The sequence below is a fragment of the Heptranchias perlo genome, chromosome 1 (genome assembly GCF_035084215.1).
Source record: "Heptranchias perlo isolate sHepPer1 chromosome 1, sHepPer1.hap1, whole genome shotgun sequence".
Taxonomy (NCBI): Eukaryota; Metazoa; Chordata; class Chondrichthyes; order Hexanchiformes; family Hexanchidae; genus Heptranchias; species Heptranchias perlo.
The window spans coordinates 183656129-183683197 of record NC_090325.1 but is presented as its reverse complement, the minus strand read 5'-3'; the positions used below and the strand labels follow the sequence as shown (position 1 = coordinate 183683197).

General features: G+C 42.5%; 2 protein-coding genes across 2 annotated transcripts in view; both read right to left on the bottom strand.

Annotated features, from left to right (window-relative positions):
- The window catches only part of LOC137328868 (myosin light chain 5-like), a 283582-nt gene that overhangs the window by 48647 nt on the left and 207866 nt on the right, over positions 1-27069 (bottom strand). The gene's annotated exons all lie outside the window — the stretch shown is intronic.
- Positions 1-27069, bottom strand: part of LOC137304516 (rod cGMP-specific 3',5'-cyclic phosphodiesterase subunit beta-like) — a 47976-nt gene that overhangs the window by 9310 nt on the left and 11597 nt on the right. Inside the window, exons 4-16 of the mRNA XM_067973189.1 lie at positions 25447-25587; positions 20652-20726; positions 19332-19396; positions 19171-19237; positions 16097-16144; positions 11891-12040; positions 11631-11774; positions 10122-10187; positions 9129-9275; positions 7713-7820; positions 7071-7180; positions 4195-4282; positions 2105-2205 (exon numbers count right to left, since the gene is read on the bottom strand). Coding sequence (XP_067829290.1) covers positions 2105-2205; positions 4195-4282; positions 7071-7180; positions 7713-7820; positions 9129-9275; positions 10122-10187; positions 11631-11774; positions 11891-12040; positions 16097-16144; positions 19171-19237; positions 19332-19396; positions 20652-20726; positions 25447-25587 — 1310 coding nt within the window. The remainder of the gene's footprint in view (positions 1-2104; positions 2206-4194; positions 4283-7070; positions 7181-7712; positions 7821-9128; positions 9276-10121; positions 10188-11630; positions 11775-11890; positions 12041-16096; positions 16145-19170; positions 19238-19331; positions 19397-20651; positions 20727-25446; positions 25588-27069) is intronic.

Below are 27069 nucleotides of genomic sequence, written 5' to 3'. Positions count from 1 at the left end.
CTGGTCCCCTCTAGCGCTGACCCCGCCAGGGTTGGCAAGGTCACTGAGAGGGCACCTCATTTGCATGCACTCATTTCCGTACAGGCTCATCTCCAGTGCCCGCCAACCCCATGCGACCAGAGAGTCTGGTAACTGACCCCATCTGAGACCTCAACCTGTTCCCCTCAGTCTCCTCTATAAGGGGCCAATCCAAACTTTTATTTAAATCGCCAACCTCTTCTTTGGGGGACCCCCAGCGGGACCCACTTGCACCCATCTGGAGGCCGGTACAACTCATCTCGCTCGGCATACTGGCCTCCAGTATATGCTGGGTTCCCTCTGAACCAGAGAAGAACTATAACCAGCAGTTAAAATCTGCTGGGCCTCCCACTCCCACACAGGATTGCCATCTGCTCCCTCTGCCTTCCTGCAAGGAGTTATAATCAGCTCTATAGTCACAGTTGCAGGCAGGAGAAGACCTTTGGTCCATCTAGCTCACCCACCCAAAGTATTCCCTTGGTCTATTTCTAATAACCCTGAATCCCATTTGTTGACAAGAACCTGTCTCGTTCCTTCTTGAAACCCATTAAGGTTTTTTGTTCCACTACCCATGCCAATAATCTGTTCCACATACTCACCACCCTTTTAGTTAAAAAATTTCTCTTGCATTTCTGATTATCTTTTTGATTTTTTCCTTAATTTGTAAATATGATCCCTCCCCTTAAAATCTGTACACGGCAGAAAAGCTTAGTTGGATCCATTTTATTGAAACCTTTCATAATTTTAAACACTTCTATCATATCCCCTCTCAATCTTCTCTTTTCAAGAGAGAAATGAACCAGGGGAGTCAATCTTTCCCCAAACATCATTCCCTTAAGTTCTGGGATCAACCATGTGGCCCTTCTCTGTGACCCCTCCAATAAATTAATATCTTTCTCTGTGTCCCCTCCAATAACTGAATATCCTCCAATATCTGAATATCCTTCTTTGTACCCCTCCAATAACTGAATATCCTCCAATAACTGAATATCCTTCTTTGTACCCCCTCCAATAACTGAATATCCTCCAATAACTGAAAACCCTTCTCTTTGTCCCCTCCAATAACTGAAAACCCTTCTCTTTGTCCCCTCCAATAACTGAAAACCCTTCTCTTTGTCCCCTCCAATAACTGAAAACCCTTCTCTTTGTCCCCTCCAATAACTGAATACCCTTCTCTGTACCTCCTCCAATAATTGAATATTCTTCAATAACTGAATATCATTCTCTGTGTCTCCTACACTAACTGAATATCCTTTTAGAAATAAAGAAACCAAAACTGTATGCAGTACACCAGATGTGGTCAAATACAGTTTTAAAATGACCTCTCTGGATTTATATGTTATGCCCGTTGCTATGAATCCCAACATTCTGTTTGCTTTTTTATCAGCCTGGGAACATTGTGCTGATGATTTTAGTGACATGTCCACTAAAAGCCCAAGATCTCCCTCCTGCTCCGTTATCTCAAGTACATTCCCGTTTAGCACATAATCCACATCAACCTTTCCTCTGCCAAATCTCATAACCCTACATTTCTCTTTATTAAATTGCACCTGCCATTTCTCTTCCCACTGATTGAACTTGTCAAGATACTTGTGAATTTGTGCTCATTGAGTGTGCCCATAGGGGGTAATTTTCCAACTTCCTACCCCCCCCCCCACCCCCAGTGAGGAGCCTGTCCATTGGAAACGCATATCAAAAATGTGTTTTCTGACCATCATATGACATATGTGCCTGTATTTACGATATGTACTCCTAGGAGGAGCGCTATGTTGGAAAATTACCTCTTTATTTTTAACACTGATCTCCAAGAGCTAAACTTGTTCATCAAGGCCCCAGGGTAGGGGTGATTGTGTAATGTCAACCCAAACCTATTGCAGTCCAAATGAAGAATTTAAACCCATGTAACAAAAGAGTAATTTTTCTCCAGGTCTCAAATGAACTTAGTTCTTCAAAAAGATCTTTGTGACTGAAATCAGTGCTTCAGATGAGACACTGCCTAGCCTCATTTGCTCCCTTTTCTGTATGTTGTGTGTACTCAAAGAATAACTAAACTATTCATCAGTTAAGGAGACTTACTGTCCCTTACTTAAAGTAGAGAGCCAAGTCTGTAGCAACAATAGCAATATCCATCAGATGAAAGACATGTTCGTACTGCCTCCTGTTCAAGTTCTGGTAAATGTTCAAACCCTGGAAGAGAACAATCAAGACAGATTTAAAATGGTTGTCCAGTGATACTGAAGAACAGCACTGCACCTGTGGTTCTCCTGTCTACAGGAAGTGCCTGCTCTTAGTTATGTTGTATGGGAGGAGACAAAGCAGCAGTCAAAGTGAAGCTCTTCTTTACAGGAAGGGAGGAAGTGTTTCTCAGGACATCCCCAAGCCCGTCACATACCATCAGTTAATGTAAAGTGCAGTCACTGCTGTTATGTGGGTGGCCACAGCAGCCAGATTGCACAGAGCAAATCCCACCAACCGCAACAAGATGAATGACCAATTAATCTCCTTTTATTTTTTGGTGGTGTTAGTTGACGGAGGAATTTTAGCCAAGACTACTTCCCGCTCTGCTTCAATTAGTGTAATGGGATCTTTAATAGTCATTAGAACCAGCCAACCAATGTCTCATCTGAAGAACAACACCTGTGACAATGCAACACTCCTTCACTACTGTACTGAAGCTTCAGGCCAGAATATGTGCTCAAGCCTTGTAATGTGACTTCAACTCAGCACCTGCTGACTCAGAGGCAAGACTGTTCTCAACTGAGCCAAGCTAGCACAATTGACAGAGGAGAATAATCACAGAGACTTGACCTATGCCATTCTCCTGCATCTCCTAGCGGGTGGTTCAAGAGCTTTACTGACTGTGGACTCTCTGTGGACAGATTGTCCATGCGCTCTCTCAGATTTGAAAACGGTGAGTGTTGTGGAGAATCTAAAAATTGGGAAGCAAAATACATAAAACTGCACGAGGGACAAAAATTATTGATTTGCAATTTGATCAGTAGCAGCAAATGTAACGTGTTTCTTAAGAATAAGCCATTTATATTATTTAATAAGATAATCCACTTATTGTCCCCAGTTTTTGAAAGACCAAGCCATTGCCTAGTTATTTTGGTTTTATGTCATGAATAATTAAAAGTTAAGTCATCCATCCTATGTTTAATGCACAAGCACTCCATGACCTCCAAGAAGTTCTGTTGACTCTTTTTGTGCCAATCACTGCTTTTCCCCTCAATGATGCTTAACAATCTAAAAAGCTCTTGGTGATATCATCGGACACCGATCTGCATATTTAAAGAAGGACCCTGCTGGTTTCAGGCGGGTGTCTGTGCCGCCTGCTCATAAGAGCAGGTTAAAATTAAAAACAACAGGAAGAGAGCAGGACTTCGGTGGGTCAGTCTCTCGGACAATTTGAACTGCCAGCCTGATTTCCGCCAAGCGGGCAGGGTTAAAATTGCCCCTTCAGTCTTTACTTCCCCCTGTAAATTTCACTTTTAAAAATTAAGTTTAGCATCATCGAATTAAACTTACTGATTTGCCTCATCCTCTCCTTTTCAAACTTGTGGTTTACAGCACAGTGAACCTTGAAACTTCACCTTGGTTGCCTGGATACCAGTGAGGCTGTGACTATTATCATGAAATGCCCTAGAATGTGTGCATTAGCAGGCAGACAGCCCAGATCTTGCATCTCATCCAGTAATTCATTCTCAGAACAGTTCTGAAGAAGAGTAACACCCGAGACATTAATCTGTCTTTTTCGTTCAGAAGCTGACCAATCTGTAGTGCACATAAAGCGTTATCTGTTTGCATTTCACATTCCCAGCATTTGTGTTTTTCTTATTATCTCTCTTTATATATTCTTAACTGTTTTATAATTTCTTCAGTTCCCTCAGTTTTTCATATTTTATTTTCCCTCTTGGAGTTATCAGGGGTGAAATTCATCTTGAAGTCAATGGAAAAGAAGATCAGATGAATTGTAAAACGGGCAGCCAATTCGCTAGCACCCATTTTGCGCTACCACCACGATGAATTTCACCCCCAACCTGTCTGAACTATGTTCTGTTTTATTTCACCTGAAGCTTTACTTCTGGCTCAAGTCTTTGATTGTGTCTATCAATCCATCATAGTGATAGAGATTAGTAAGAGGGCTCCGTCTAACCACATAATTTAGAACCTCACCTCATCAGCGAGTAAAGTCTTGCTAAACTCCAAGTGATGACGTTCCATAATAGAAGAGCCATGAAGTTTTGCCAGTGGGTGCTGGGATCTGGTAACAAATAAATTAACAATTAAAAATAGTGGGTTGCTTGAGACAACAGTAAATTTTCAGAGCAATCTGAACAAAATAAACATGCGAGAATAGGGGCCATATTATCCTCTTATGTCAAATGTAGATATAAGTAAAAAGGAATGTAATGTCTTTTAAAAAGTACAAATGGACTACTTGTCCATGTCTAGCTCTGCTCCAATTATTCCTGTGCCCCCAAAAATGGATAACTGTAAGAAAATACTTATTTTTACTTGTTAAGGTCTTGCTAAGGTTGTTATTGATGAACTCATGCAGTATTCCACAACTACACAATCAAATTAAAAAGTCAACCTTCTACTCCAGGTCAGATCTGGACTTAGTCAACTCACTGAATGGAAAAGTTTGAAAAGCAACACCACGACAGTGACCGAAGCGAATAGTACAGAAGGGTTTTGGGAATGGATTCTCTGCCTGTTGGCAGCTCAGCAGAAGGGTGGGACATCTGCCCGTCCATGTGACTTCACCCTTGGTTTCCTCCCAGGGCCCTCATTAACCATGCAGGACGGGTTAGATCATTGGGTGACCGCTGCTAGGAGGGAGGAGATTGATTACTGTTGTAGCCTTTAAAAGGCTGAAGCTAATTAAATTGGGGTGGGGGGCATAACTTTTTGAGCTGCAGGAAGCACAGTTACAAGAATATATGAAGCAGCTGCAGCCTTGAGAGTGGTCAGCAACAGGAAGGACTCCCAGATTCTCAGGAAGAAAAGGGATCGACTCTTGGCTACTGAGGGCAGGAAGCCCCATAAGAGATTGGCTCAAGCTGTATGGAGGGAGATAGCTGAAGCGGTCACTGGACTTCCACCACCTCAAGCACTGCTACACAGTACAAGAAGAGGTTCAATAAGTGAAGGAATTGTTCCCAATTCACATACTGTACCACTGAGAGATACTTCACTCACCTCCTTACCTCTCATACTCTTTCTCTGCCATCATCTTGGTGGCAGGGAAATTAACTTGTGTAAAGGACAACCTCTGCAAACACTCAAGCACCATCTGAACTCACAACCACGCTGTTCATTCACGTGGCCTGTCACAGGGGCTTCTACTAGTCTTCATTTAAAGGGACAATCCACCTGCTCCTCTCATCATTATGTGATGCATGAAATCATACTGGGGAAAGGCAAGTCACCAGGCCACTCACATTCCTTTAACATGGTCTTCTCTCCCCATAAAGGAAAAGGTGGCACACAGCCACCAACAAAGAACTGCAACTGGAGCGGAATCCCAATACTGAAAATCCTGAGTCCACACAAACAGAAAGCTCAGCAAATATTAGACAGACAGGCAGGATAGGCTGTGAGAGATGGTGAGGTTGAAGATGAGGTGGCAGCAGAAGGTTGGTAATGGCACGGCAAGGCTCCATCATAAGTAATGGCAGCTTCCTCGTGCTTTCTCAACGTTTTACAATGTCCTTACATTCAGACGCTATTTCTTGAAGGTCAATGTAAGTGTGTGCACAGCTAAACAAGCTCTTCTGTGTTTCACATCATGGATGGGCCTTGGGAAAAGAGGTCGGCCACTCCAATGACAACCTGAGCATTTCTGGAGACACAGCTGCTGCCACTTCCAGATCTATAATTCCTGCCACTTCATCACCAACTCCATCATGGCATCTTACCTGGGCAAGCATCAGCCCCAGAGACACTCACTTCAAAGCAACCCTTTGCATTAAGATAATAGTGACATGCCAATTCCATGCACTTGCTGTACCTTTCAGTTAGATGCTATGGCACACTTTAGGTGGAATGAACATTTCGTGGACTCACATGATCTGGTTGGTGGGTCTTAAATCACAAATATAAATGGACATTCCATCTTTAGTTTTGCAGAGGAAAAAATGGCCCAGAACTTCAGAGGATAGCAGTGCATTGAATAAACATGGCCCATTGTAATTGTGCTCCCCTCTTAACATTATTACATATCCTGTTGTATATATGAATATCTGTGTTAATAGCTCTACATTTATATAGATGCATAATCTGACTTGATAAACACACTGTAATTTTTCTTCTGTGTTTAACATTTAGATGTTTGCAAATTAAAACGGTATTAAAAGAAATTTAAAGAAATAAGGGTATTGGGCCCAATCAGCTTACTGATCTATTGATACAGATCCATTCCAGCTCTTTAATTCACTTCACACCATCTTAGTCTTTGTGCACTTACTATTAACATCTTTTATACCAGGTCAAATCATTGGAAAACACTTGGATAATCTATAGATTTGGCATTATACCAGGAGTTATCCTAGAATGTTGGTGTAACATTTGCAATCACAATCACCGGTGGAAAAATATATTTCTACTGATATTTTTAAACTAAAATATATGTTATACAGAAAGGTGAGCAGGTGCCTACATTACCTGTTAGATTCCCATCTCTAATGGGGATGAAGTGTATATTCTGCTTAGTAGTGTATGCTCTCCTATTGTACACTTGTTTAATCCTGTTTAGTTCTGGACTTATAACTTTCTTACCCCATTCTTTAACTGATTTATACTTCTTATAAACACTGATAACAGATGATAAAATAAGCTAAAGAACTGAGCCATAGCTAAGTAGATTGAACAAGGCGGCAATGAACGGAAAATAAAGTATATGTTTTGGTTTTAAACAAAAATGCTGATATCTTAGATATTCTAATATCAAATTCTTCTTTTGGTGAAGGAGTATTGGTGATGTGTTTCCTTATTTACCAATGGTAGTTGACTTAAGGGAGGATGGATTCAATTTATTAATAACTTACTTCAACTGATACAAGTTGTTGGTCCCTCTGTGATCGATATCATGACAAAACCCTGCAGTTAACATGGCCAGTGCTTCCAGTTCTGTGTAATAGCGTTTCAATTTACCAGTCTGCAAATGCAAAGCAAGCTGTGAGATCTAGTGCAATTAATCAGCACATCACAAGTGACAGGCTGTGTTAATTTATCGTATAGCAGTACAATTTATTGATCATCAGATATTTTTAAATATTCAGAAATTATGGGCCTGCAAAACTGTGATCATTTTCCATCACCATTACGAATGGCAGGATGGGTTATTGTAAAAACCCAACCATTTCGCTAATAATGCAATGGTTTACTTCTTTTCCTCTAGTCACTTTAGAACATCTGTATTCATTTACTGTGGATATTTTTACACTCAGAGTGGCTCAGAAATTGTCTTTTTATAGTAAATTATATTAAAACAAAAGAATGAGGGGAACTGGAAGAAAGGAGAGAAAGCTTTCAAAAATTGAATGGAATTGCAAGATGGAATTCCATATGGAGACCTCTATTCACTTTATTTATAGATGTCAATGTAATCCCTTAAAAGGCAAGGGGGAAGAGGGTCTGTAACATTAATGCAATTTAGAAACTCAAAACCTTTGAGAGAATAATCTTACCATCAGAAGACAGAACATGGTCTGTCCAACATTGAATCCATGGCGCCAGTTGTGGTAGGTTATTCTTCGGTATCCTTTACTTAAAGAGTATATAAATCGGACTAGCACCTACGAAATACCCACAGGACATTTTGTTATTGTAGGAGAATGAGGGAGGCTTTTCTCTGGCAGTCAGTAAAATGCACATCTTTGACAGTTAAAGGAAAATAAGGTCAGAAGGTAACATGGTACAATGGAGCTCATGCCTGAAATTCCCCCCCCCCCCCCCATAATGATGTGGCAACCAGAGACCAGGCACTTCTCAACAGCCAGGGAGGAACATTTGAACGAAATGTCATTTTTGGTCACCTCTGAATCATAGAATCATACAGCACAAGAGGTTGTCATTTGGCCCATCGTGCCTGTGACGGCTCTTTGAAAGATCTATCCAATTAGTCCCACATCCCTGCCCTTTTCCCATAGCCTTGCAATTTTTTCCCCTTCAAGTATTTATCCAATTCCCTTTTGAAAGTTACTATTGAATCTGCTTCCACCATCCTTTCAGGCAGTGCATTTCAGATCATAGCAACTCTGCGTAAATAAAATTCTTCTCATCTCCCCTCTGGTTCTTTTGCCAATTACCTTAAATCTGTGTCCTCTGGTTACCGATCCTCCTGCCACTGGAAACAGTTTCTCCCTATTTACTCTATCAAAACCCCTAGTAATTTTGAACACCTCTATTAAATCTCCCCTTAACTATCTCTGCTCTAAGGAGAACAATCCCAGCTTCTCTAGTCTCTCCAGATAACTAACATCCCTCATCCCTGGTACCATTCTAGTAAATCTCCTTTGCACCCTTTTCAAGGCCTTGACATCCTTCCTAATGTGTGGTGCCCAGAATTGAATAAATCAGCAAGTTTCTGTTCATATACCAATGGCTTTACGAATCCTGCTTCCCCCCTATGGTCTCAAACCTTGAGCTAGCAAGTTCAGTAGATAAGTAATCAGGAGTCAGAACCTTGGCTATTTTTCCCTCCCTAACCTGGAGGCCTCTCAACTGCTGCTTTGGTAGAAATCATCTAACTCAGCACATAACAGCAATGAAACTTGGACCTTCCTGGTCTGTATTGCTAAACTAGTCGCAAACTTAACTACCTGAGCCATACTTAAAATGTTTTAAAGATATATAAAATTCACATCAGAAATTACCCAATAAGTGCCACTTAAAGAGCAGTTTTAGCTTCTGAGATATTTTCTTTTATGGGATGAGGGTGAGGAGGAAGGTGTTGGGATTGGTTCAGTTTATTCAATAATCTCACTGAAATTTATATCTGGATTCTGGTAACTCTGGAGAACCCTTTGGCCTCCTGGAATTTTTAATCCAACTTTTTTCTTGACATTTCCTGTTAAGGCTTCTCACATCGTAGAGTTACTTACCTCACGTGGAATATGGAATTTGTTCACAACTTTTATCTCATAATACATCTGAATGCCACATTTCACAAGTTCCATCTCAGTGCATTCTAAATCACTAAAGCTGAATTTATAAATGTCAAAGTCATTAGGATCCGGGAGTTGCTGGTCCTGGAAAATAAGATGATGTTGAATTGTTAAGTTGCTACATAATTAGTGTTTATGTAAAAGGAAAATGTGTCTGTACCACTGTGCTCACTCACATTCTTATAAAAGAAAAGTGGATTTGCAAAGGAAGTTTGCAGTGTTGTTTCTAATTGTATGCTTTAAGCAGCATAATTCTCACTGCATGATAGTCATTAGTGGAGAAATCTATAAACTCACTAGTACGTAAATCATTCATGAAAAGATCTGCATAGTCATTCAATATCAATTCCACTTTTTGCACTATCATTGAATAGCGAAGATATTAGTTGAGAGATCTATATAATAATTAAATCTCCTCTGTCACTGAATCTAATTAATTCATCAAGCAATCTGCATCATCACTAAATATCAAATTTGTTCTTAAAGAAAGCTCCATATCATTAGTTATCGCAATGCTGATGAATCTTTCATTATTAACAAATAATTTATTGGTGGAACACCACAGAGAGTAGAGTAGAGAAGAACACATCCTGTTTTGTCCTCCATGACACTGATCTCAGCCTCAACACTGTGGAGAGCTGCTAAGTGGAGGGTAGGTGTTTAATTATAAAGAGGGAGAAAAAATCAGAGGATGAGGTGTCTCTGAGCCACTCTTGCAAACCTACCAACTGGTTCAGAAACCATTGCTGAAGGTCTGACGGCGGGCTTGCTCGTGTGTGTGCGTGTGTGTGTGTGTACTGTGTTCATCAAATCGGGGTTTTCAGTGCTGATAAATGGTTTGTTTAATGCTTATTTGTTTTTTAAATGTCTTTTTGTCATGTCAGTCCAATTTTGGAATGCAGTGAGTAGAAGTAATCTGGTATGTCTTACCAATAGTTCTTGTAATTCTTGCTCTTCGCAATCCTTGGGTTCTTTTCCAAAATGTTCCCTTGTTGGCTGGTTGCAAAGAAAGGGATTTACTAATTACTCAAGTAAGAAAACTCTGATAAACCCTGAAAAAACATTTAACTCGAACTTTCTATTATCCCAATTATCTTTTTTGCCTTCTCTTGTGCAATATAATACTACCCCGAAAATGCTTGAATTTGTTTAAACTAAGAGATTGGTCATTGTTTGAATCGGAAACTATTGTAAAAGTCTCTGTTTCTTTAGTGCAACCCAATTATATGATGCAAATTAAATTTAAGGAACCTTATTTACCAATATGTTTGGTGGCAGTTCTATATTGGTTTCACTAAGATCCTACTACAGTGAATAAGCCAACTCTAAATCTGTGTAAATGCAAGAAAGAAAGTAAGATCATGAGGCAATGTCAGTTTGTATGCCCTCATATCCCTCTATTCCCTTCTGCCTCATGTATGCATCAAGCCTCCCCTTAAATGCATCAATGCTAATCTGCGTCAAACACTCCATGTGGCAGCGAGTTCCACATTCTCACCATTCTCTGTGTAAAGAAATTCCTCCTAAATTTTTTACTTGATCTGTTAGTGGCTATTTTATATTTGTGCCCCCTTGTTCTGGACTCAACCACAAGTGGAAACAGTTTCTCCATATCCACTCTATCAAACCTCTTAATAATTTTAAAGACCTCTATTAGTTCTCCTCTTAGTCTTTGTTCCAGAGAAAAAAGCCCCAGCCTGCTCAATCTTTTCTGATGGTTGCATCCTTTCAATGCTGGTAACACCCTTGTAAATCTTTTCTGCACCTTCTCAAGTGCTTCAATATTCTTTTTGTAGTATGGATACCAGAGGCTGCAAACAGCACTTCAAGTGTGATCTAAGCAAGGTTCTATATAAATTTAACATTACCTTCCTGCTTTTGTATTCTATTCATCTAGAAATGAACCTGATTACTTTGTTTCCACTCCTTATGGCCTTATCAACCTTCATTGCTAATTTTAGTGATTTATGTATCTGTATTCCGAAATCTCTTTGCTCCTCTACCCCATTTAGTTTCTTACCTTCCAAGGAATGTGACCTTCTTATTCCTCCTATTAAGCAAGGTGCAGCTAGATATATATATCGTTCAACAGGAATAATTTGCCCTTTAGCTGTAAATGGCTGGTACAATGGTTGTATTCTGTTACTGTTCTTGGTTGTTGTTACACATGCTGTTGATTGTCTAAAGAGCTAAATCATTCATTCACTGCTTTGCCTCTACATGTAGTGAATACTAACATCATCTTCCTAAAAAAGCATTTGACAAACCTTTTTCATTTTTGTGCAAGGACACCATATTGAATTAGATCACTCCATGGCAACGATGTGATGCCATGGATGTGACGTTCTTCTGACTCCTCCACCCTGCCACCCATACCCAAAAAAAATGCTTTGTACTTTTTTTCATAAAAATGGTTCCCCTTCCAAAGCAAAGGCATACCAGTATATCCTGAATTTCATTGTTGCTGCATTTTACGTGATACAGCACCATTCCCTGTGCAATGTCTTTCCGGTGTTCGAGCTTGTTCATTTTATCGTATGTGTCCGTATTGAGAACAGACCAGCCTAGGAACTGGGTCAAGGACTGGGGAAAAAAAAAGAGGGAAAAGACAATGAAACGCTGGCCTGTGAGCTCTGAGTGGATAATGTTCAAATTAATTTGGCTGAATACGATGAAAAGTCATGGAGTGCAAGTCTTACTTCCATAAGAACTTCGTCCATTTCATCAAAAGGTTTTCCATCTTTCCTGTTGTAAAATGTAGCAATTCCAACAATCTCTTCCTTCTTGTTTACTATTGGCATTGAAAGGACATTTTTGATAGTCCATCCAAAACTATCCAAGGGTTCAGTCTGAATGCAGGAAAAATTGAATTTTTAAGAGCGTCAGAATCTGTTTGAAATACGTAATTCACGCAGCACATAAAAACGTAACGGCCACACCTTCCTCTCCGATGCGCCCGGGGACCGCTCAACATCCGCCGTTCCACTCCCAATTCTGCACCAAAGGCTAATGATCTGTACCCGCAAATATAAGCGAGTTCAGGTCAGGTGCAGCACACTTCAAGTGCACTATGACTGACCAGTGCTCTGGTGCATAAGGGAGAGAAATATCGGAGACAATAAGTAGAAGTAACAGAAAAAGGTCTTTCAATCCAACAAGCCCATTTCTGTTTCACTGATCAGGCTCACCTGTCCGCCTTCTCCCCATGCCTCTCAAACAATCTTCTTTCCAAAAAATCCATCTAGTTAAAAGGTGAGCCATTTATAATGTCTGTTTCAATGGCAACTTATTCCATGATTCTATTACCATTTGTAATAAAAATGTTCTTCTCTTCCCTTCTTACTTCCTAAAGGTGCAGTATAGGTTACTTTTTGTGATTCCCTCTGTGCCACCTTGATCTGGCCATGTTAACCATTTAGTGGGAAACATTGGTGTAATAAAAAGATACCTAGGCGGAGAGTTTGAGGTCGCCCGCAGGGCGGAAATGGGTCGGTAACGCCCCAAAGATAGTAGGGAATGACTAACCACCCGTTACTGCTGAAGGTGTGGCTGACTCAATACTGGAAAGGCGGGACAGAGGGCTTGCCTGATTCAGGCAGTAGGCCCTTTTGTTATGCAAATCGGGGTCCTATGATGTACATGGGACCCCGATTACCATTTAGGACAGAACTGGGCGAAGCGTGCGCCGTACACACACCACCCAGTTTTAGCTGGTGGTCCAGCCAAAGAGGAGCCCGAGAGGTAAGTTTTTATTTATTTAGTTTTATGGGGCCACGAGTTGCAGGAATGCCTCTCCAGGCTGTACAAAAATTACCTGGGCCGATGTTGCATTAGGTACCCCCACTCCCCAAATGGATCCCACCTCCAACCCCGCCCCCCTGCCCTTCCCACCCTGGACCTACCTTTTCTGAGCAGGGCCAGTCTCTGGGCTGCTCAATATTGCACTGGCTCAGAGCAGGCAGGCTGCCCCAGGGCATCTGTTTTACACCCACAGGGGGTACGCTAATAAGGCCCGGCCCTTTAAATGGACCGGGCTTGCCGGTCGGCACTGGTCAGCTGCTGATGGTCAAAATTTACCCACCATTGGTGGCCGTGCCTTCAGCTGTCTAGGCTTTAAGCTCTGGAATTCCCTCTCCAAATCTCTCCACCTCTCAACCTCTCCTCTTTTAAGACATTTCTTAATACCTACCTCTTTGACCAAGTTTTTGCTCACCTGTCCTATTATCTCTTTATGTGGCTCGGTGTCAAATTTTGTTTGATAACGCTCCTGTGAAGCACCTTGGGACGTTTTTACTACGTTAAAGGCGCTATATAAATACAAGTTGTTGATATTACGATAAAATGATAACTAAGATGAAAATACTGAAACAGTGACATGATGATGTGGCCGCAGGGATTTTAGAAGAGGCTATTCTTGGCTGTTCCAATGAGACAGCTTAAAAACTCCACACTGAAGTGATAGCTCTCCCAAGTCAGGTCACATGTAGACTAAAGCTCCCTTTACTCTACCGCAACACTGTACCTTAACCCCAAGCTTAGCAGAGCACCCTTTACTGCACCAATATGATATCTGTCCACTTCCCATACCATCTATCCTATGGCCTTTCTCAGCGAGATTGTCCATTTAGTGCAAACTAGTGTCAAACTGTACAGTGTTGTATTGTGTGCTCATATGCACTCGGATCTAACTCGAGAGTCCCCAAACGCATTTCACTCAGGACTCTTATGGCCAGCGTACAGACAGGGAGGAGACTTTCATCTCATCAGACTGGTCCCAAAGTTCACGTCCCAGAGTGAAAGACAGTGCACACCACACATTCCCTTGTCGCCTGTCACCTCTCACAACATTAGTTAAGCACAGAGGCATAAAGTAGCTTGTCAATATACTAATGAGCCATTGTACAGTGTTCAAAGGAGCTGCTGACTTGCAGATTGATATATATTCATATACAGGCAAGAACCAATTGAATTCAGTAAACAATGAGCAGCATCACGCTTAACTGAATGATGACTATTCACACTGAGCAGCCTCACATTACCGTCTTTCTGACCCCGATAGATATTCTGTGCCAGAATGCTGTGGCTTGGATTCTAAAGACTGGTAATATAGTTTGTTACTGTTTTTTGACCAGGACTGTTCCAGATATGTTGCCTCTGTCCCAATTAAATTAGTTCAGCTTTAGTACCCTAATTTTAATAAATCCTTCCAAAGTAAGCAATTTCTTCTTTTAAAGCAAATGTAGAGTATCATGTTGGACCCACTGTACAACCTGAACATATTATAGGAAGGATTAGGAAGAAAGAGTGATGTGAACATGGTGCTCTCATTTCTATCAACGATCAACAGTTTTAGTGGGCTGCTGAGGGAGAAGATAACCTTCAGTTGCCACACATGGAGAGCATGGCCACGGTGGGCCGAATGGCCTCCTTCTGAGCCGTAACTTTCTACAATTCTATGATTCTATGGAGAGCTTTCAAAAAGCTACATTTATTGCTGTAATATAAAATAAATTGATAGAGAAAATTTATAATTAATAACTTTACCAACAATGGGACACAAGCACACAAACTCTTAACGATTTTGCCTCAAGTTCCTTTTTCCGCTAGTTCAGTGAAGGCATTATTAACCCATCTAAAGAGATTGACACTTCCACTAAAATAGTGGAGTGAGGTGTTTTAGATAAATACATAAAGCTATGGTGGGATTTGAACTCACAACCTCTGGATTGCTTAACCAGTACCTCAACCACCAGGCTAACATGCCCTTATGGAGTAATTTTAAGGCCTATATTTTGAAATGTAAGAACATGAGGTTAATTACAAATTATTCCACCAGTAATGTGCATGTCTTTATTCCATTAAACCCTGCCCCATTCCACTCTCCTCCGGTTCATTCCACCATGCCTCACTCCACTCTGTCCCATTCCACTGTGCTTACTCTTCTCCACTCCACTCCGACTTACCTCATCCTACTCCATCACACTCTGCGCCACCCCAGCTCCCCCCCCATTCTATTGCCCCACTCCACCTCAACACATCCCACTGCCCTCTGCTTCAACTCACCCAAGCCCTTCCATCCTATCCCATTCTGCTCCACTCCAGTCCACTCCTCCCCCACTCCAGCCCGCTCCGCCCCCCCACTCCAGTCCGCTCCTCCCCCGCTCCAGTCCGCTCCTCCCCCGCTCCAGCCCGCTCCGCCCCCACTCCAGTCCGCTCCACTCCGCTCAGTCCCCTTTCCAGTCCGCTCCTCCCCCGCTCCAGCCCACTGCGCCCCCACTCCAGTACGGTCCTCCGCCGCTCCTCCCCCACTCCAGTCCGCTCCTCCCCCGCTCCAGCCCGCTCCGCCCCCACTCCAGTACTCTCCTCCACGCTCCAGTCCGCTCCGCCCCCGCTCAAGTCCTCTCCGGCCCTGCCCACACTCCAGTCCGCTCCTCCCCCACTCCAGTCCACTCCGGCCCCGCTCCAGTCTGCTTCGCTCCGCCCCCACTCCAGTCTGCTCCGCCCACACTCCAGTCCACTCCGGCCCCGCTCCAGTCTGCTTCGCTCCGCCCCCACTCCAGTCTGCTCCGCCCCCACTCCAGTCTGCTCCGCCCCCACTCCAGTCTGCTCTCAAAGTTGTTTTCAAACAATTGATAATGGCCTCCATCCATGTCCTTTTCAGGTTGTTGAAGGGTTTTTCAATATTTGAAGTTTTACTTCATTCTTTTTAAACTAGTTTGTTCAGGTTTTGTAAATTTGAAATACAGTAAAATTATTAGTGCTGCTCTTGATGCTTGTTTTCTATCCGTTGAGATTTGATGGAATTCTGAACAGAATAGCCCAATCACAGCTTTGCCATTTCTGGTTCCTGGATTATGACATTCCAATATTGCAGGGTTTATTTTTCTAATAATTGGGTGCTTTACCTGAAAGTTAAATGTTTCATCTGCTGCTGCATTCATGATATTGCAGATCTGTGAAGATAATCAATGCAAACCACATTACTGAGGAAAATCATTCAGTGACATCTTTTACAATCAGAAGAGATTGAGTGGCAGGGATACACCACTGTAATGGTGTATCAGCACACGATACCTTGGAAGAACACATTCCCCACTCCCATGCAATCATTTCCCACACTCTAGAGGTTAACCCCCGAAAACGGGCACTGGGATTGTGGTGCGCGATTAACCCGTGCCCGGTCGTTGAGATGCAGGCAGCACATAACATTCGTGCTGCCTGCTGTTTTCCATGATTGCTGCGTGCAGCCAGCACTACCTGCGCTGTTGAGTTGCTACTCACCAGCAGGGGGCCCAGATAGCGCGAGTGGCTAGCACCACTTAAAGGCAGCCTGCACCTCTTAAAGGGGAGGTGCACTGTGGCTACAGGAAGTGGTGGCAGTCAATGGTGAAGTGAATCTGTGCTGCAATATAGTGATGATGGGAACTCTGGATTTTTTTAATGAGCAACAACTTGGCTGTTCAAAGTTTGTGGGACTCTTATATTTTCAAAATATAAGATACGGGTCTGAATAGAGATCAGAAATCGCACACGTAAATCACAGATGCAGGACCCGTCCTTATGATTCCAAACTGTTGAGTTCTTTCAAAACTTTGAATAAAGGTTGCTCACAACTACATCCCACATCCTCCAACCTGCATGCTAGACCCCGCCAATCTGCCAATCTGAGTTTATACCGGGCCTGTGAGAGGGCATGCACCAAGGTTCTCTGATGATGCACTAGAGGCCTTGGTGCAAGAGGTGGACAGAAGGAGAGGCATCCTATATCCACAGTTGGACAAGATGCCCTCCAGACATATGCTCCCAAGGGAATGAGGTCAATGCCGGAAGTATAGCACCACGAACATGGATGCAGTGCAGGAAGAAGTGCAATGATTTGACACGAGTGGTCAAGGTGAGTGAGGTCAACTGTCAAGTGGCGTCTCCTACCAACTGCACCACTAGACGCATCCACTGCTCCACACACTACATCCCACCGTCACCTACCTACCAACAAACTCTTTCAATCAGTACTCAACTCTTTCAATCAGATGCTTCATCTCACCATCACACATTATCACCGCTGAAAACTGCATGGTTGAATAGCTGCAAGTCACAGGTCACACACACTTGCAGCTATTCAACCATGACAGCCACATCACCCAAACATCTTGCAGGACACTCACCGACACACACTTTCTTGCAGGAGAAGGTGGCGCATAACAGGAGGCAGCAAGTGGCAGTAGCTCCATGGAACATGAACCTGCTGTCCTCTCTCAGGATGACAGCATTCCTGTCCCACCCCTGCCACGCCGCCAGTGCCATTGCTATTGCCTGTCAGCTTGTCAGCCCACTCCCTGTAGAGAATTGAAAATTTAATATAGGAACATAGGAACAGGAGTAGGCCATTTAGCCCCTCGAGCTTGTTCCACCATTCAATAAGATCATGGCTGATCTGTGACCTAACTCCATATACCCGCCTTAGCCCCATATCCCTTAATATCTTTGGTTAACAAAAATCTATCAATCTCAGATTTAAAATTAACAATTGAGCTAGAATCAACTGCTGTATGTGGAAGAGAGTTCCAAACTTCTACCAGCCTTTGCACGTAGAAGCGTTTTCTAATTTCACTCCTGAAAGTCCTGGCTCTAATTTTTAGGCTATGTCCCCTGCTCCTAGTATTCAAGTATAGGAGACCTCCAAAAACAGCAGCCAGAAGCAACAATCTAGCAACGAACCTGTAACTCTTGCATGATCCCTTTAAATAGCGCTGGTGGGGGGACTATCCATGCCGTTTAAGACCTGTTCATCAGTGCGAAGTTAAGACAGTGCATTGGCTGGAGGCTGGAGTTCCAAAATCGCATCTGTCCCTTTAAATCAGCGTTGCACACTGATCTACCACATAGTCTCCCTACTTTACATGCTGCCGACGTTCTTTAAGTGCACTTGCGCAAACACCACCATTGTAAATTGAGCCCCACATGTTCCCTCTCCAAGGCCACCTGGGCACAGAGAATACCCAGGGCAGCCAGGGCAACCACCCCTACCGGCCATGCCCATCCGGGACCTGTAAATTGCTGCCTTGGCCAGGTTCAAGAGCAGATCCACAAGAACATCCTCTGCCTTACCACCCCCCTCTGCCCTGGGTGGCCAAAAATCAGGAGCCTAGGGCTGAAGTGCCACCCAAAGTTGAGGAGCAGCCCCTTCAGATAGCTATACAGTGGCTGCAACCTCTCACATTCTATGTACACGTGAAACACGGATTCATCCAGGCCGCAAAAATCACAAATGGCCCGGAAATCCGTAAAAGTGCTTAACGATTTATTACACGCGGCTGCTCCGTGCAACACCCTCCACTCCAGATCCCCTGGTGCAGGGAAGGACTCCTGCATAGACAGCCTTCCATTGGGCCCCCCCCCCGGCCACTGCTAGGCGGCAAAATGGAACGCCAGGGCGTGTCCAAATGGAAGACAAGGGTTAGGAAATGGATAGTGTGCAGGATCTGCGTGTACAGGAAATCCCTTCGTGGAATGGCATGGAGGGTGTTTCTGAGAGACGGTTAAGTTGTGTGGCGGAGGTTCACGTAGGAGGATTCAGGGCCTCGCGCCGATGAGAAATTCTGCCCGAATGAGGTTAAGATTGCTCCACACGCTTGAGCCTCCTCAATACACTCAGGGCCAAGACTTTCAACGCCTGGATGGCTGTAACGCCAGGACATCTAAGCTGCCAGCACCTCAACATCCAGCCCATTGCGCTACCATCCAGTACGTGCCTGACTCTGATTACCATCGGCTCTCTGCTCCACCAGCCACGTGGCACCAAGGCCGACTAAGCGGAGATTTGGATTACAGAGTTCTTTGTTATTAATTTAGTCCCATCTCTACGTAGCTAAGGTTCTTTAAGCTAAGAATCATTCTCGTAGCTCTCCTCTTGACATTTTCCAAGGCAAATTACGTCACTTCATAAAAATGTTTTAACAGCTCTGAAAACACAACTTACTAAGCCAGTTTCTGAAACGAAGCTTGGTAGTCCACTGACCAAGGCCCAGTGGTCAGCAGGGGGAGTCCTGAAGAAAAGACAGTGAAAAGCATAAGTTGTGCAGCTGTATTATTTTTACCACTGGAGAAATAATTGTCAATTGAGACATGTTTAAAACTTACGGAATGACTTTAATCTCCTCCTTCCCATGTAGAATGTAGTCAATGATTTTGTAAAAATTTATTTCCTATAAAATAATAACATATACAATAAACAGACAGTAGATGGAACATTTAACAATATTGGCCCAGAAATTGCTTAAAAAAGAACGGCAAGCTTAACGGCGAAATCGAGGAGCAAGTTCCGGCGTTCGCACATGCACAGTGAAACGTGGAAATCTGGAACTTGCTCCTCCTGGTTCGCCGGCGATATGACAGCTTCGCATTAAAGGGATATCGCCGGCAGCAATCAACTGAATCAACGGACCAGCCCCAACTTGCTCTTCTGCCCAGCTGCAAAGTAACTAATATCGCCACAAAACAGGTACGCTTAAAAATACCTGGTCTAAACTAAGTTTTAACAGTCTTAATGACTGCCAAACAATTAAAAATTAACTTTTAAAAATTGTGGAATCTCATTACTCCTTATTTTAATAGTTTTTGGTCATAAAAAAAAGTTATATTAAAACATTTAAAAATTTTTTTTACTTTTTCCTTCTGTCTTTTATTTAATTCGATTATTTCTTACCCTCTCTTTTCTCGCTGTCTATAATTGATTTTACAAATGATTTTAATGTTGTACCTTTCACTTCCTGAACTTTACATTCTAGCTTGCAGAAACTGTTCGCAGCTAATCAAAAAACATAAGTTAGTGTGTTAGTATAAATCTGTGGAGCGACGAGCACTGATGGTTCGCCGCTCAGAGCAATTTCTGGGCCAATGACACGGATGGGAATCACAAATTTCTTATAACCTCTATCAGCTGGTGTTAGGTGTGGCTCAGTTGGTAGCACTCTCGCCTCTGACTTAGAAGGTTGAGGGTTCAAGTCCCACTCTAAAGACTTAAGCACAAAATTTAGGTTCACACTCCAGTGCAGTACTGAGGCAGTGTTGCACTGTTGAAGGCGCTGTCTTCAGATGAGAAGTTAAACTGAGGCCCCATTTGCCCTCTCAGGTGGATGTAAAAGATCCCATGGCACTATTCTGAAGAAGAGCAGGGGAGTTCTCTTGGTGACCTGGCCAATATTTATTCCTCAACCAACATCACTAAAACAGATTATCTGGTCATTATCACATTGCTGTTTGTGGGACCTTGCTGTGTGTAAATTGGCTGCCGCGTTTCCTACATTACAACAGTGACTAATTATACTTCAAAAGTACTTCGTTGGCCGTGAAGTGCTTTGGGACGTCCTGAGATTGTGAAAGGCGCTATATAAATGCAAGTCTTTCTGTATCAGAATCCTCAAACGTTCTCAAATTTACATTGAATTAGATGAAACATACCCTGCCATCAGGTGTTCTGGGACCTTGGTAAGGAGGGACTTCACCCATCTGTTCAGGCCACAGGTCAAAAAATTCCTGCAAATGAAACAATATATAAATTGTTAAATGTATCATTATAAAACCCAGTATTATAATTGATAGTTTACCTGAGCATAGAGAACAACACTAAGCCAGGAGAGCACTACAAGGCAGTAACATCTTGAGAACTTTATATGACACCATGAATACAATAATTTGAAATTTTAACATACAGGACGATGCAGGAAGATGACATGCCCTATGAATATTGTAATTAGATCGCTGAGAGCCAATCATCTGCTCAAATCCACCTGTTGTCAGGTAGATCTGGGGGTGGGCGGGGTTGGAAAATGTGCCAGAGAGCATTCCGCCAGCTCCCGATCGGTCGCCACCAGAGGTAACGCCAACCGTTGAATACGCCCACCCAAACATGGCAGGCATATTCAAAGTGGGTGCTAATGATGGGATAATGTCATATGAGCATTTCCAGTCATTATCACCGTGACAACGCTGGGTGCAGGGATGCCAGTATGTTAATGGCATCCAGTGTTGTGATGGTGAGCAGGAGCGGATTTTAAATTTAAATCCCCCAAAGGTTTGTAATTAATTGTGAAGTGCTACATTCGGAAATATTAACAAAAACCTGACTCCTGTTCAACTTCGCTACATCAGCCAACCCACTGTGTTGCTGCAGGCACCTGAGGCCTCCAACAACCAATATCATGCCATACCCCAACCGAGATGGGCTCCCTGGCGCCCCCAAAATTTTAATAATTAGGCTGGCCCTGAGAGGTCGGCCGGGGTCAAAGCTATGACTTGTGGGGATTCCAGGTGGGGGGTGGAAGTCGCCGACGCGGTGGGATCCTGCTCATGAGGAGCATCCACCTCTGCGTTATCCGTAGTGAAAAGGTTCCACTAATAGATTGCCAGACAAGTCACTGTATCTGGTGGCATAAGTGATAATTAAAAAAAACTAAAACTAATTAATGATCAATAAAAGAGGTGGCGTGGTACGTTTGTGTGTATGATAAGATTGAAGACCGGAGAGTGAGAACTTTAGGTTAATGCAGGTATATTCAAGCGCTGTTTTGGTTGCAAGGTATATTTTGGATTACTACAGCAATGTCTATTGTTGGACTGCATGAGCACGAGTGTTTTACAGCAACTTTGCCCAATAAGGTTGATTCTGGAGCTCAAGTTCTTCCTTACTATTTTTTTTAAAACACAGCCACCGATAAGACTTTTATTCTTTTTTCGTTGCCATCACAAACATGGCAGAGGAATAGATTAATTCATTTAAAAAAAAATTAAAGTCTCTCTTAGCAATTGCATCACCATGTGTGGTATTGAGCCACACCTCTCAACAAGGCCATGGGTTCTGTCACTAGTTTCATTTGAGTTAGCTGGTCTCAGCTAGGGTAGGCGTGCTACAACTAACTTCAGCATCTCTGGGCTATGTAAAGGAAAACTCAGCCAGGATTCCCACTCCTGATTGCTATCCAGTGAAAGTGGGCATAGATGGACGTCCAGTGAGAACACAGCTCGACTTGGTCCTGATGCCTTACGGGTGAATAACCCATTCACATTCACCACCTACGTTACAAGTGAAGTATGGCTATGTCGGTGAAATACTGAAGGCCTATTGGGGCCCATTGCACTGCAGCATGAGAAAGAGGGGAGAGAATTAGAAAATAATTCTTCGTGCTTATTAAACTTTGGTAACTTTTGGTTTGTCCATAAGTAATGGGGGAGGAGGGGACCATGTTCACATTAGAATATCATTTCATCCAGCTTCACCAGTCCTTTGGTTAAAACATGAGACCTGACCATTGTGGCACAATTCAAATTATTGCCTCATCTACATTCACCTGGCTGCCCATTATATCAACTCCATTATTAACTTATGAGTTACTTTTTGCATCTGACTGGTCAGCTGCTTCATAGAACTCAAGTAAAAGTTGTCTAGCTTGCAAAGAAAGAGAGAGTGAATGAGAGAGAGAAAGATAGAGATTGGTTTTCAACATTTCACCACGTATGTCAATGACTTGGATGAAGGGATAGAGAGTTGTATGTTCAAGTTTGCTGATGACACTAAGTTGGGAGGCACAGTAAGTAGTACAGATGGGAGCAGGAAGTTACAAAGGGACATAGACAGATTAAGTGAGTGGGCAAAACTGTGGCAGATAGAGTTCTATGTGGGGAAGTGTTAGGTCATGCACTCTGGATCCAAGAAAGAAAAATTGGAATATTTTCTCAATGGCAAAAGACTAAGAACTGAGGAGGAGCAAAGGGATTTAGGTGTCCACGTACACAAATCACTAAAAGCTAGTGTGCAGGTACAAAAAGTAATCAAAAAGGCTGACGGATGTTGGCTTTTACCTCAAGGAAGTTGGAATATAATGGGGAGAAAGTGATGCTTCAGTTGTACAGAGCCTTGGTCAAATCCCATCTGGAGTACTGCATTCAGTATTGGGCACCGCACCAATATATTGGCCTTGGAGGGGGTACAGCGCAAATTCACCAGAATTTTACCAGGGCTTAAAGGGTTAAAATATGACAACCAGTTGCATAAACGTGGCTTGTATTCCCTTGAGTTTAGAAGGTTGCGAGGTGATATAATTGAGGCATTTAAAATGATAAAAGGATTTGATAAGGTAGATTCAGAGAAGCTATTTCCTCTGGTGGGAGAATCCAGAACAAGGGGGCACAATCTTAAAATTAGAGCTAGGCCATTCATGAGTGAAATCAGGAAGCTCTTTTTCATGCAAAGGGTAGTGGAACTTGGAATTCTCTCCCCCGAAAGGCTGTGGATACTGGGTCAATTGAAGCTTTCAAGACTGAGGTCAACAGATTTTTACTAGGTAAGGGTATCAAGGGACATGGATCTAAAGTGGGTAAATGCATTTGTGGCACAGATCAGCCATGATCTAATGGTGAAACAGGCTGGAAGGGCTGAATGGCCTTCTCACATGTTCCTAAGTTCCATTATTTTTTCCATTACCATTTTTAAAATTTATATTAAATTCAATAAGTTCCTCCCCTTAACTTATTTTTAGATTCCCTTGTACCATTGGGATTTTATCCTCTTCCCCTACTGTGAAAATGGATATGAAGTCCTCATTTAACAAGTCTGCCATTTCCTCATTGCCCATTATAGTCTCGCTTGTATCTGTCTTTAATGGATCTATATTTCCCTTTACCACGCTCTTTCTCTTAATATATTTATAAAAACTTTTACTGTTAGCTATGAGAGCCCTTGCAAGTTTTCTTCATATTCCCTTTTTGCCCCTCTTATTACTTACTTTAAATCCCTTTGTTGCTTTTAATAGCTCTCCCAGTCTGCTGGATTTCCACTTTCCCTTGCATTTGTGCAAGCCTTTTATTTTAGTTTGTTACTGTCTCCTACCTCATTTGTTGACCATGATTGCTTAACTACACAAGTGGAGCTTTTGCCTTTCAGGGGTATGTACTGCTTTTTGTTTTATATCAAATCCTTCTTTGAATACTTCCCACTGTTTGTAGGTTTACCCACTAACAGTTCAGCCCTGTTTACTGCGGTCAGTTTACTTCTCATTGCTTTCAAGATTGCAATACTTAAATTTAAAACCTTTCTCCCTCTCAAATTTAATATGAAATTCAATTCACAAGATGCTCCCTTGCCATTGGATTGTTAACTAATTCTGGTTTGTTACTCATCACTAAATTTAGTATGGCCTGTTCCCTTGATGGTTCTAAAACATATTGTTCCAGAAAACTGCCCCAGATACATTCTAGCAATTCATTGCCTTTACGACTTGAGTGTTCTGCTTCTCCCAATCTATGTGTAAATTAAAATCGCACATTATAACCACATCGGTTTTGCTACATGTTTCCGTGATCCCTGTATTTATACATTCCCCAGGACATCACGACTGTCAGGAGGTCTGTAGACAACTCCCACAAGAACCTTGTATTCTTTGCTGCTCCTTATCTCTACTTATGATATTTCCACTGCCTGTTCACCCTTACTGAAATCCTTTCTTTCTATTGCTCTAGTTGTGTTTTTTCAATCAATATTGCTACTCCTCTGTTCCCAATTTCCCTGTCCTTTCCAAAGATCCTATAACCTGGAATATTTAGCTCCCAGTGATGCCCAGCTTGTCGCCAGGTCTCTGTAATGGCGACCATATCATACCCTTTACGTTGAATTAGTGCCTCTAACTCATTTGTTCTTATTTCTTATGCTACATTCATTCGTGTACAGGACTCTTATTTGGGTAACTGTCCCCATCCTGTCCATATGGCCTGATGGTGGTTTTCTCACACATTTTGACTCCTCAAGTATGCCAGTCCTTGTAACAGACTGTCTCAGCAACACTTTTAAGCATGAGTCTGTGTCATACATTTCCTAATTGTAGGAAAAAGGCATGAGAAAAAGAAAAACACTCTGAGTGTAAATGAGGCATTCAGCTAATCAACAAAACAAACAAATGAAGTTCAGACTATGGGTCACCACACACAGTACTCCTCCTCCACTATCAGTGGTTGAGTTAACTGAGAGATCACATCATTAGAACATCAAGGTGTCTGTAATCAAACTCAACTGAAACCCAAGGAAACCTTTTAGCCAAAGAATAGCATGTCTGTGACTGGATTTCATTTGTTAGATCCTGAATGTTGGCTGAACAATAATCAGGATACATGATATAACTAATTTTCATAATATCCACGATATGATGCAGTGGTTCACAATGATATGGTACTTAAATCAACATAATAAACACAATATGATCCAAACCTTCTGCTTCGTCATGTCTAGCAGTGCTACAGAGTATCTGTCACAGTTCAGGTAGGCTCTCACTGTGTAAAGAGCCTTGTGAAATTGTCGCTCAATATCTGTCAGTTCCTCAAATACTTTGTTAGCTGACCATAAAAGAACCTATAAGAATGAAGAAGTAAAATTATAATGTTAGAATAAAACAACTCAAAAGTATACCTGAGCTGCATTTGAACCAGGTTTCAAGAGGTGAAAAAACTCACTATATCTCCTGGTTTCCTCATTACAGATATAGTTGTGTGCTATGGTGTAACAGCAGTGATAAATTTACAACAAATTCCATTGAAAAACCAAACTGCTCCAATAAAGGAACTCATTTCATGCTTTGTGTAGCTCTTTCCCTCCAATTCCAGCATCGAACCAGACACAGAACATAGTATAACTATATTAACAGGAAAGCAGAATGGAATTAGATTGAAAGACTTCCTCCAAGGAACAAAGAAACACTGACACAATGGGACCAATAAGATGGTCCTGGCATGCAGCAAATTGTACACTGTGCCTGGGAGCTAAGAGGGTAACCTTACCCTTTAATGCAATCAGCTCATTAGCATCTTTTTATCGACCCTCCCATGACACATTGTGAGAGTGTCCAGGTTATGCATCAGTAGAACCATAGAAAAGATACAGCGCAGTAGGGGACCATTTGGCCCATTGTGTCTGTGCCGGCTCGAAGAACAACCAGGTGCCCATTCTAATCCCACCTTCCAGCACCCGGTCAGTAGCCCTGCAGCTTTCAGCACTTTAGGTGCAGGTCCAGGTACCTTTTAAAAGAGTTGAGGGTCCCTGCCTTTACCATCAATTTGGGCAGCAAATTCCATACACCCACCACCCTCTGGGTAAAAAAGTTTTTCCTCATGTCCCCTCCAATCCTTCCGCCAATCAGCTTAAACCTATGTCCTCTAGTTCTTGGACTCTTCACTAGGGGAAACAGGTACTTCCTGTCTACTCTATCTGGGCCCCTCATAATTTTATACACCTCAATCAAGTCACCCCTCAGCCTCCTCTGCTCCAAGGAAAACAACCCCAGCCTATCCAAGCTCTCCTCGTAGCTGCAATTTTCAAGCCGTGGCAAAATTCTTGTAAATCTTCTCTGCACTCTCTCCAGAGCAATTACGTCCTTCCTGTAATGTGGTGACCAGAACTGCACACAATACTCCAGCTGTGGCCTTACCAGGGTTTTATACAGTTCCATCATTACATCCCTGCTTTTGTATTCTGTACCTCAGCTAATAACGGAGAGCATTCCATATGCCTTCTTCATAACCTTATCTACCTGTACTGTCACCTTCCGGGACCTGTGCACATGCACTCCAAGGTTTCTCACTTCCTCTACCCCTCTCAATATATTCCCGTTTACTGCGTATTCCCTTTTACTGTTTGCCTCCCCTAAGTGCATTACCTCACACTTCTCCGGGTGAACTCCATTTGCCACTTTTCCTCCCACTCCACCAACCCATTGATATCTTCTTGGAGTCCACAGCTATCCTCTTCACTATCAACTATACGGCCAATTTTTGTGTCGTTTGCAAATTTGCCAATCATGCCCCCTACATTCAAGTCCAAATCATTAATATATACCAC